Source organism: Lithobates pipiens, unplaced genomic scaffold, assembly GCF_037356315.1.
Source record: "Lithobates pipiens isolate NorthernLeopardFrog02 unplaced genomic scaffold, aLitPip1_a1.2 Scaffold_23, whole genome shotgun sequence".
NCBI lineage: Eukaryota > Metazoa > Chordata > Amphibia > Anura > Ranidae > Lithobates > Lithobates pipiens.
In genome coordinates, this window is record NW_027507785.1 from 330,131,529 (window position 1) to 330,144,366 (window position 12,838).

Genomic DNA, 12,838 nt, shown 5'->3' on the forward strand with positions numbered 1-12,838 from the left:
GACAGGGTCACCCAGTGCCCAGGGCAAGAAGGAAGAATTGCGCCCCTCCCCCACTATTAATACATGCCGTAGAATGGGTGTACCACCCTGCGTCCATTTTTTCCCCCTTTGCTTACCTGCTCCCAGGGCAACTTCCCCTCCTGCCCACCCCTTGTCCTGGCCCTGGCTGCAGTGGCGTCGCTAGGGGGTTGCTTTTGGGGCTGTACCCCCGAATCTGGGGCCCATATCCCAGAGTCTCTTCAGGTGTCCCCAAGGGGAGAGGAGGCTTCTTTGGGGACCCTAATGTTAGTTGGGGGGCTCTCTGGGGACCCTGATGTAAGTGGGGGGCTGTCTGGGGATATATACATACACACACACGTGCGTATATTACTGTATATACATGTGTATGCCCACCTAAGTGTATGACTTTCTTTACTACGCTGCTATGGGCTCTAGCCCCAGATCTTTTGTAGACCCAGCAACACCCCTGTCCCTGGCTGTAATGAATCACAACACAGTCGGGTGGGCGTGTGCACACGCACCCCTACCTGCTAATGCAGAATCATGTGTGTGTATATATATATATATATATATATATATATATGTGATTCTGCACAGCCGCCTGCACTGTAGCTTTACTATGGTTGGGAAGTGGATACAGTAACCTTTCCCAAGTGGTCATGTGACTTCAAAGCCCTTTGTCTCTCTGTAGAGGTCCATTATTGCTGCTGAATCCTTACCACTATGACATCATCCCACCGGTGTCCATAGTTCTAAGGAAGTCGCGTCCAGGAGCGACACAAGGAGACACACTTCCCAGAGCTGTGTGGTCACAATGCGGAGCACTGGGAAAATGTTTTTAAAAAGTTATTTGCATAAAGATTTATTTCGATCTGTATGCAGGAAATATATGAGCGGTGGGCAGACAACAGTTCACAGCCCGGTGGTTGTGTTACCTTTTGCTTCTATCTTAAAGCGGTGTTCCGCCCCAAACAAAAACAACAACAAAAAATTAAAAGCCAGCTGCTACACATACTGCAGCTGCTGGCTTTTAACAAAAGGACACTTACCTGTCCTGGAGTCCAGCGATGGCGGCACCGCAGCTGATGTTTCCATCAGCTGTTGGGTGCTGCCGCCGCCACTGCGGGTGAGGGAAGCCGGCAGTGCAGCCTTACGGCTTCACGCCGGGAACCCTACTGCACATGGCCCGGCGACAGGGAGAGGAGGAGGGAGGTGGAGGAGGAGGGAGCCCCGCGGTGATGTCACGGGCCACGGACTCCCAGAAGTGGGTACAGGATACCTGTCAAAGACTGGTATCCTGCCCCCCTCCCGAAAGGTGCCAAGTGTGGCACCGGAGGGGGAGAGGAGACAAATGCGCGGAAGTATTGACTAAAATATGCATCATTAAAAAAAAACACTTTTTTTTTCCCCACTTTGATCATTGCTAGTTTAAAAAAAGTTAGTGTAGATAAAAAGTATAGATTTTATTTTATCATTTGTCCTGTTTAAAATGACACGAGATTTCTGATTCTGGTACAAAGCACGGCAAAGTTATTTACAAATAACATAAAGGCTTGTGTTACTATTGGCAATGTTTATTTAAATAGAAAGGCAGCAAAAATTGACTTTATAGGTATCAATTGTAAAAAGTATATATAGATTTTATTGTCTGATCATTGTTTATAAACAATGTTACTTTGTATCTCTCTAGCTCCTGTCTGATCAATGTTTATAAACAATGATACTTTATATATCTCTTTCTCCCTTCTGAGCAATTTTTTTTATAAATAATGTTATTTTGTATCTCTCTATCTCCCTTCTGAGCAATATTTATAAACAATCTTAAGGGGGACTCTGATGGGGACCGTGATGTAAAGGGCACTTTGATGGGGACCGTGATGTAAAGGGCACTCTGATGGGGACCCTGATGTAAGCAGGACTGTGATGGGGACCCTGATGTAAGGAGAAGGACTGTAATGGGGGCCCTGGTGTAGGAAAAGGACTGTGATGGGGACCCTGATGTAAGGAGAAGGACTGTGATGGGGACCCTGATGTAAGGAGAAGGACTGTTATGTGGATCCTGATGTAGGAGAAGGACTATGATGGGGACCCTGATGTAAGGAGAAGGACTGTGATGGGGACCCTGATGTAAGAGAAGGACTGTGATGGGGACCCTGATGTAAGAGAAGGATTGTGATGGGGACCCTGATGTAGGAGAAGGACTGTGATGGGGACCCTGATGTAAGGAGAAGGACTGTGATGGGGACCCTGATGTAAGAGAAGGACTGTGATGGAGACCCTGATGTAAGAGAAGGATTGTGATGGGGACCCTGATGTAAGAAGGACTGTGATGGGGACCCTGATGTAAGGAGAAGGACTGTAATGGGGACCCTGGTGTAGGAAAAGGACTGTGATGGGGACCCTGATGTAAGGAGAAGGACTGTGATGGGGACCCTGATTTAAGGAGAAGGACTGTGATTGCGACCCTGATGTAAGAAGAAGGACTGTGATGTTGACCCCGATGTAAGGAGAAGGACTGTGATGGGGACCCTGATGTAAGAGAAGGACTGTGATGGGGACCCTGATGTAAGAGAAGGATTGTGATGGGGACCCTGATGTAGGAGAAGGACTGTGATGGGGACCCTGATGTAAGGAGAAGAACTGTGATGGGGACCCTGATGTAAGAGAAGGACTGTGATGGGGACCCTGATGTAAGAGAAGGATTGTGATGGGGACCCTGATGTAGGAGAAGGACTGTGATGTTGACCCTGATGTAAGGAGGACTGTTATGTGGATCCTGATGTAGGAGAAGGACTGTGATGGGGACCCTGATGTAAGAGAAGGACTGTGATGGGGACCCTGATGTAAGGAGAAGGACTGTGATGGGGACCCTGATGTAAGGAGAAGGACTGTGATGGGGACCCTGATGTAAGGAGAAGGACTGTGATGGGGACCCTGATGTAAGGAGAAGGACTGTGATGGGGACCCTGATGTAGGAGAAGGACTGTGATGGGGACCCTGATGTAGGAGAAGGACTGTGATGGGGACCCTGATGTAAGAGAAGGACTGTGATGGGGACCCTGATGTAGGAGAAGGACTGTGATGGGGACCCTGATGTAGGAGAAGGACTGTGATGGGGACCCTGATGTAGGAGAAGGACTGTGATGGGGACCCTGATGTAGAAGAAGGACTGTGATGGGGACCCTGATGTAGGAGTGGACTGTGATGGGTACCCTGATGTAAGTCTTGGTTAATACATATGCAAATTGGATGTGAGTTTCCCCGCATCCAATGCACATAACAGGAGGGTGTGACCCGCTCTCAATGGATGCGGTTCACACAGCTGCGGGGCGGCTGCGGTCCACATTTGGAAAGAGTCCTGCGGTTCCAATTCAGGTGCAAATTCAGGCAAAAATTCAGACCTGATCCGTACCTGAATCGGTGAACAGGGATGCAACCGGACCCCCTGCTGTGAGCTGCGGCCGCAGCATGTGTGAACCGGGCCTAAGGGAGGATTTTGATGAGGACCCTGACCTGACATAAGAGGGGGGGCTCTGATGTAAGGGGCGGGACTCTGATGTAAGGGGGGGGGGACTCTGATGTAAGGGGCGGGACTCTGATGTAAGGGGGAGGGGGATTCTGATGGGGACCCTTTTGTAAAAGGAGACTCATCTATTTATAAAACTAATTTTTTTTCCAACCCGCAAATTTTTGTAAAGATTTTTGTTGGCCCTTTGACGGATTAAAGGACAATTGTACAGAGGTAGAGTTGCCCTTTAAACTCACTAAATCAACCATAACCCAACATTTGCTGCCCCGTTGACTCCAATGCATCTCACCAAACTGGAGCAAGGTGATCATCCGATATCGGGAGAGGCTGAGCCTATGAACTCTGTATCACCCGTCCTTTATATAAAAGGAGAATGTTCCAGAGGAAGCCGAGAGAGGTGGGCCGAGGTCGGAGCTGGTGGCCTTGTGTTCCGTCTATGTAATGTGTACTGAGCGCTCTTCCAAACCCCCAACCTGGAGGCTTTCCCAAAGCCACTATAAACACGGCTCTTCAATCAGACTCTTCTCGCTGAGGCCACGTGGGACAGCTCCTTCTTGTTCTGACAGGTCTCTCTATACAAAGACAGAAAAAGGACCTGAACACAAACATTTCCCCGCAATCCAGTGAAAGCATTGAAGGCTTTTCTCCTTTGTGAGCCGCGTGTCACAACACGTCTCCCTCTGTGCCGCAAATTTGTCCAGACCGGAATACGAGCGCCGCCACCCCTTTGTACATCGGCTCATATTTCCTATCTGCTGGCAGCACGAGAGGTGCCCCTGGCAGAGGCCCTAGTGAATAAAATGGGATGTAAACATCTCTTGTAACAGCAATAGGCTTGTGACAGGTACTCTTTATGCAGAGATCCGGAGTCTATTAAACCCCCAGACCTCTCCTCTGCCCTAAGAGCATCTGGTCACACCAAGATAAATTTGCCCATTTTAAAATGGCGCTGTTTACATCCAGGAAACAGGAAGTGACCACACTTCCTGTACCACAGAGGTCATAAGGGACCTTCTGTCCCTCCATGATCTCTATGGTAGGCCGGCAGAATCTCCCCATGCCCCCCCCCCCCCAATGGCCTATAAAAGCAAGCCACTAGGATGGCTTTTACAAAAAATCCAGCCGTCGGCTTTAACCACTTGGCACCCGCATTATAACCAAAATACGGCTACCGCGCAGGATTAAAATGCCAGGAAGGCATCCATTGGCATCTCGGCTGATCACAGATCGGGGTAAAGGGCCAATCACAGAGGGCCCTTTCCCTTTGCCACGTGATCACCTGTCAACCAATGACAGTGGATCACAGAAGTAAACAGAAGCCAGTTATTGGCCATTAACCGGGCTTCACCTGTGCTGCTAATCAGTGCCCACCAGTGCCACCTATCAGTGCCCATTAGTACTGCTAATCAGTGCCCTCCACTGCTGCTAATCAGTGCCCATCAGTGCCACCTATCAGTGCCCATTAGTACTGCTAATCAGTGCCCTCCACTGCTGCTAATCAGTGCCCATCAGTGCCACCTATCAGTGCCCATTAGTACTGCTAATCAGTGCCCTCCACTGCTGCTAATCAGTGCCCATCAGTGCCACCTATCAGTGCCCATTAGTACTGCTAATCAGTGCCCTCCACTGCTGCTAATCAGTGCCACCTATCTGTGCCCATTAGTACTGCTAATCAGTGCCCTCCACTGCTGCTAATCAGTGCCCACCAGTGCCACCTATCAGTGCCCATCAGTACTGATAATCAGTGCCCACCAGTGCTACTTATCAGTGGCCATCAGTACTGCTAATCAGTGCCCACCAGTGCCACCTATCAGTGCCAATCAGTGCTGCCAATCAGTGCCCATCAGTGCCTCGTCATCAGTGACACCTATCAGTGCTGCCTATCAGTGCCACCTACCAGTGCCCATCAGTGCCGCCTATCACTGCCCATCAGTGCCACCTATCAGTGCCTACAGGCATCATCCTGGTACAACTACTTAAAGCCAAATGATGTACAGATACTGGATTTGGCATTAAGTGGTTTGAGAAGATATGAACTCAGTCACTACACTCTCGTAGAAGATTTTGACCCCTTTCCCACTGGGGTCGCTCCGCTTTACCGTCTTTTAAGCTGCACTTTTCGGCCACTAACGGGGCCCTTTAACCCCTCACTAGCGACTAAAGAAAGGGTTAATAGCGCTCGTGTTTTTGGTGAGATACTCCCAAAAGGAAATCACATCTAAAGGGATGCAGACCCTGCCACTTTCCCCATAGCCCTTCAAGTGCAGCAGCTGGTTGATAATTATGAAGTCACTCCCATACTTATCCACTCATCACATGGACACAGACAAACAAACTGCTATTTCTTCAGAATAACAAAAGCTACGACTCTGCAATAACGTTTGTCACAATCCCTGCAATGTACAGAGATTACCCTGAGGGGGGAGGAGTCCCCCCCCCCTCCACAAAAGTGGAGTTACTCTAACTGTGTTCCAGGGACTGAGATGGAAATGTTGGTAAGAATGAACAGATAAATTATGATGTGTAAAAACTACACCTAAAGTACAAACCTTAATATAGTATACAGTATATACTGTTTATCCACTTCCTGTCCGCCATACGTTTAATAGACCCCAGATCGCTCCATAAAGAGGATCTGTCATGTACCTTGCTATTAGATGTTGTTCATCCCTTGTAATAGTTAATCAAAAAAAAAAAAAAAAGTTAAAAGGTACAGTGTTAAAAAAAATTAAAAATAAATAAAAAGAGGATAATAATAAAAAAATTTGAAGCGCCCCCGTTCCCCCACGCTCACACGCAAATGCGAACGCGCACGTAGGTCCCCGCGCTCTTATGTAAACAGCAATCACACCGCACGTGTGAGGTATCGGCGCGAACGCCAGAGCGAGAGCAACAATTGTAGCGCCAGATCTCCTGTGTAACACTAAACTGATAACTTGCGAAGGATTTAAAGCGTCGCCTATGGACAGACGCAATTTTTAAGCATGGTATGTTTGATATCAATTTACTCAGCATAACATAAAATTGTATATTTTACCAAAAAATTTTGTACTATATTGTGTTTTTGTGCATTAAAACTCATTAAAGTGTATTTTTTATCCCGTTGTATGTGACACCCACCATTTCATTCCCTAGGGCAGTGATGGTGAACCTTGGCACCCCAGATGTTTTGGAACTACATTTCCCATGATGCTCATGCACTCTGCAGTGTAGATGAGTATCCTGGGAAATGTAGTTCCAAAACATCTGGAGTGCCAAGGTTCGCCATCACTGCCCTAGGGCCTCTGCTTAAATAAATGAATAAATATAAATAAATAAATATATATATATATATATATATATATATATATATATATAAATATATATATAAAATATAAATAAATGTTTTGGGGTTCTAATGCCATATACACATGGCCAGGGGCGGACTGACCATTGGGCCACTCGGGCACTGCCCGAGGGCCCCGAGCCACAAGGGGGCCCCATCAGGGTTGCCAGCCTCGGTAAAACCAGGGACAGTATGTAAAAATTTGTGCTTATTTTTTTTATTTTTTTTACATTTGTCTCTGAAATGTCCCTTACCGACATCCTTTTGGTCTAAAAATCCTGAGATTATAGCTGCCCCACCTCTCCAGTACCTTCTCAGCCAATAGAAACATGTCTGTGTATACCGTGTGATTGTATACTGTGTGTGTGTTTGTGTCTACTGTGTGGCCCCATAATCTCTGATTGCCTGGGGGCCCCATAATCTCCTATTGCTCGGGGGGCCCCATGAGTTGTCAGTCTGCACACGGCCGGAATTTTTGGCAGCAAAGGTCCGACGGAACAAATCCACGGGACAATTCAATCGTGTGTGGGGCTTCATCGGACCCTTGTTGTCGAAAAATCAGACGTACTTTAGATTTAGAACATGTTTCAAATCTTTCCAACGGACTCGAGTCCGGGTCGAAAAATCCGTTTGTCTGTATGCTAGTCCGACGGAACGAAAACCGACGCTAGGGCAGCTATTGGCTACTGGCTATGAACTTCCTTATTCTAGTCCGGTCGTGCGTCATCACATTCAAATCCGTTGGACTTTGGTGTGATTGTGTGTAGACAAGTCCATTTCAGCGGAACTCCGTTGAAAAGTCCATCGGAGTTCTGTCCGACGAAAAGTCCGGCCGCGTGTACACGGCATAAGTCATTAACTAGCAAAAAAACATATGTTTTTTACATGTAGGAAATGAATGTCAGAATTGGCCTGGACTGGCCAAGTGGATATACACTTTATTAGACATGGTTGAGTGAGTTAGGGGGTGGAGGAACTTGACTGGCCTTCACAGAGTCCTGACCTCAACCCCAATAGAACACCTTTTGGGATGAATTAGAGTGGAGACTACGAGCCAGGCCTTCTCATCCCACAGCAGTGCTCTTCTGGAAGAATGGTCAAACATTCCCATAAACACCCTCCTAAACCTTGTGGACGGCCTTCCCAGAAGAGTTGAAGCTGTTATAGCTGCAAAGAGCGGAGCCAACTCAATATTGAACCCTACAGACTAAGACTGGGATGACATTAAAGGTCGGGTGGGCCAACTCAATATTGAACCCTACGAACTAAGACTGGGATGACATTAAAGGTCATGTGCGTGTAAAGGCAGGTGTCCCAATACTTTTGGCAATTAGATGTAGATGGAAAAAATAATTTAAAAAATTTAATAAACAGAAAAGCACAAGAGATATAAAAATAATACTAAATGATGAGGAAATCTATCTTCAAGAAAAGTAGAATATATTAAAGCTTAAATGAGATTTTAGTGATTTGGGTCTCACAGTCAGACAGACATACTCAGCAGGACAGAGAAGAACAAGGAGACCTCCATGAAATAATATGAATTATCTGGAAGGCTTGCATGGTTTCCTACGACATTGCAGGTTCCTTTTTTTTTTTGACCATTATAAGAAAGACCTGTCTGTGATAGATCGGTAGAACGTCTATAGAACGTTGTTGTTGGATGGAGCTTTGAGTCTGACCACCTTTGCCGTTCCCAGTAGGCAGCGCTTCTGATCATCTTTCATTTTCTTCTCCAGACAGGACCAAGCCGTTCATGGGAAGAGGATCCCTCTGTGTGACATCCCCGCCCTGGAGCTGTAAGGTGAGTCTATATCTGATACTATCCCAAACTTATAGCACTACATCAGAAGATACAGACACGGGAGTCGCATCAAGTGACTCGTACAGGACCATGTATTTTTAATTAGATCAGATAAGACTCTGATCTATGTAAATTGCGCGGGAGTTTATAAGTGATCTAAGGACGCTTTAGAGTCTCCTTTCTATACTGGTGGAACCCTTTACATAATTTTTAGGTCACAGGAACACCTCTTAAAATTAATTCTTTGGTGATCAGTGAGAAGAATGTTCCCTACATTGGAGGCCAATGGGAAGAATGTCCCTTACATTGGTGATCAGTTTCATAAGAACGCTCCTTATATTGGAGGTTAGTGAGAAGAATGCTCCTTACATTGGTGATCAGTGGGAAGAATCCTCCTTACATTGGTGATCAGTGAGAAGAATGATCCTTACATTGGTGATCAGTGAGAAGAATGCTCCTTACATTGGTGATCAGTGAGAAGAATGATCCTTACATTGGTGATCAGTGGGAAGAATGTTCCTTACATTGGTGATCAGTGAGAAGAATGCTCCTTACATTGGTGATCAGTGAGAAGAATGCTCCTTACATTGGTGATCAGTGGGAAGAATGTTCCTTACATTGGTGATCAGTGAGAAGAATGTTCCTTACATTGGTGATCGGTGAGAAGAATGCTCCTTACATTGGTGATCAGTGGGAAGAATGTTCCTTACATTGGTAATCAGTGAGAAGAATGTTCCTTACATTGGTGATCAGTGAGAAGAATGTTCCTTACATTGGTGATCAGTGAGAAGAATGTTCCTTACATTGGTGATCAGTGAGAAGAATGTTCCTTACATTGGTGATCAGTGGGAAGAATGTTCCTTACATTGGTGATCAGTGGGAAGAATGTTCCTTACATTGGTGATCAGTGGGAAGAATGTTCCTTACATTGGTGATCAGTGAGAAGAATGTTCCTTACATTGGTGATCAGTGAGAAGAATGTTCCTTACATTGGTGATCAGTGAGAAGAATGTTCCTTACATTGGTGATCAGTGAGAATAATGTTCCTTACATTGGTGATCAGTGAGAAGAATGTTCCTTACATTGGTGATCAGTGAGAAGAATGTTCCTTACATTGGTGATCAGTGAGAAGAATGTTCCTTACATTGGTGATCAGTGGGAAGAATGTTCCTTACATTGGTGATCAGTGGGAAGAATGCTCCTTACATTGGTGATCAGTGAGAAGAATGTTCCTTACATTGGTGATCAGTGGGAAGAATGTTCCTTACATTGGTGATCAGTGGGAAGAATGCTCCTAACATTGGTGATCAGTGGGAAGAATGTTCCTTACATTGGTGATCAGTGGGAAGAATGTTCCTTACATTGGTGATTAGTGAGAAGAATGTTCCTTACATTGGTGATCAGTGAGAAGAACGTTCCTTACATTGGTGATCAGTGAGAAGAATGTTCCTTACATTGGTTATCAGTGGGAAGAATGTCCCTTACATTGGAGGTCAGTGGGAGGAATGCTCCTTACATTGACTGGGGGGGATCCTGTAGCACAGAAAGTTTTTTTTACCTTGAGGTAAAAAAAACCTTGAGGCTTTAGAACCACTTTTTATGTGGTCTCACTATGTAGGGAGAGCAGAAAACATGGTCAGTGATTCTGAACTTCATAATCGGATCTTCTGCACTGTAGCGGCTGACACATGCACCCATGTCTTTCAGCGCAATCCACGCTGGAGCTTTGGTCTAGAAGCAGACCGAGACATGCTGCCTGTATACCCCTGCCTACTCCTGTATAACAAGATTAACAATGCAACGGGTTTCATGGGCTCGTCCCCCTTTGTCAAACCTAGCGTTCCCAGGGATGGCATATGTGGACTTTCACAGATCCTTGAACAATCTAAAATTTTACCAGTTGAATCTGCTAAGAACATTAGTAAGGATTATTTGCAACAATCTTGTTAGTGTTCAACATAAAAATTATACAATATTATAATGCAGCATATTGTAATTATACGTTAAAGGAAAAATATTGGTTGGAATACAACCAGGGCTTTTTTTCAGCAGGAACTAGGGGGAACTCAGTTCCACCACCTCTGGCTCAGGCCTTCTGCTCCCTGCTCACCACTATCACTTGGTAACACTGAAGTCCAGCTTCTGCATTTCCAAGTGATAGCTTATCTCCCATTAGCTCGCACAGGTCAGATCTCCTATGCAGATCCCACTGTGAGTGCCGGACAGGGACAAGGGAGATACAGAACAGGTGCTCAGGGTTCGGTGCAGTCATGGACAGGAGAGCGTGCGGGGTAGGCTGCACCCTCTGTGGTGTCCATTATTTCCCTGGTGACCAGTTGTTGATGTTCCTACTGCATAACCTCCCTGGCAAGTGACTGTAGTATAGTATAGTATAGTATGCTGGGAGGTACTACAGCCAGATAGGTGTTTCAGCTTAATATTGCAACAATGGTAAGATATATGACAGATGGTGGAGTGTTTAAGGAGGGGGGGAATGAGGGCAGTGGAGGGAGGGGGTTGTATGCGGAGGGAAGAGCTACTATTTGATGCCATTTGGCAGGTATGTGAGTGTGGCGGGCGTGGTTGGGTTCCTGTACCTATTCTCTGAGAAAAAAAGCCCTGGATACAACTACACCATGTAAAGGAAATATATATATATATATATATATATATATATATCAACTACTCCAATACAAAGGAAATATAAAAACCATTAAAAAAAACTCCTTTGTCTTGAAATACAGAAGTACGTGCACACAAATTCTCTATTTAACCACTTCCCACCCGGCCAATGCATATATACGGCCGGGTCGGAGCCGTCTACTTCTGATAGGACGTTCAGGAACGTCATTCAGAAGGAGCGGGATCGCGCGCGTGCCCGTGCGCGCGTGCCCGTGCAGCGGCGCGATCCCGATGTGCTCGTGTCACCTGGACACGGCGCATCTCAGATCGGCAGGAGGGCTCTGTGATTGGCCCTCCTGATCACATGACGGCCATGTCCAATCACAGCCGTCATGTGATGTAAACAAACAGCCGGTTGCTAGGCAATCGGCTCCTCCTCTCCTCACACAGAAGTCACCGCTGAGGAGAGGAGAGCAGAACGCTGCAGCCGGCTGATGATCAGTGAGTATGAGCTGTTTTTACAGCTTTTTACTCACTGATCACCAGTGTAGTGTCAACACACAACACACCACACAGTACAAACACAATGTCCCCACATATGTCCCCAAAACACACATGTCCCCAAATAATAAAAACACATGTCCCTAATAATAAAAACATGTCCCCCACATATGTCCCACTAAAATCACATGTCCCAATGATTATCTGCACACATATGTACGTGATCACCTGCACACATATGTACATGATCATTTGTGTACATATGTCCGTGATCACACAAACCAATTATTATACACTTAACAGATTTTTTTTTACCAAAAACATGTAGCAGAATACATTTTGGCTTAAATTTATGACAAAATTTGATTTTATTGGATTTCTTTTAAAATAGAAAAAAAGAAAATATTGTTTTTTTTCCAAATTTCCGCTTTTTTTTTGCGCTTATATCGCAAAAAATAAAAAACGGAGTCGTGAATAAATACCACCAAAATAAAGCTCTATTTGTGCAAACAAAATGATAACAATTTCATTTGGGTACAGTGTAGCATGACCGCGCAATTGTCACTGAAAGTGCTAGAGCGATGAAAGCTGAAAATTGGGCTGGGAAGGAAGGGGGTGAAAGTGCCCAGTATTGTAGTGGTTAAAACCAATAAATGTTTTATAACCTGTATTACATTCATTGCTTTGTAAAAGAGTTCATGCAGATTCACGTCTGTATTTCCAGACAACGGAGGGTTTTAATAATGGACTTTATATTTCTTTTTTTTATATTTCCTTTCTATGGTGTGATGATGTTTGTGGTTTGGCTAGAGCTCTGACATGGATTACTCTGAGAAATTGCGATTTTTGTGTGGCATCTCTCCCAAATCTGTCTGCTGCTACATTATGAGGAGAAGCCCCATGTCAGGCAGTTTTGTTGCGCATATGACGAGAGGCTGCACATTAGGTGCCATTTTCTTGCACAGATGAGAGACCCCTACATTGGGTGCAATTTTGTTTGCGCATATGATGAGGGGGGCCCCATGTTGGGTGCCATTTTGTTGTGCATATGATGAGA

At 45.5% G+C, this 12,838-nt stretch overlaps 1 protein-coding gene across 1 annotated transcript in view; it reads left to right on the forward strand.

The window, feature by feature from the left end:
- The window catches only part of ARTN (artemin), a 93,116-nt gene that overhangs the window by 67,324 nt on the left and 12,954 nt on the right, over positions 1 to 12,838 (forward strand). The window contains exon 3 of the mRNA XM_077450705.1: positions 8,594 to 8,658. Within this exon, the coding sequence (XP_077306831.1) occupies positions 8,594 to 8,658 (65 nt within the window). The remainder of the gene's footprint in view (positions 1 to 8,593; positions 8,659 to 12,838) is intronic.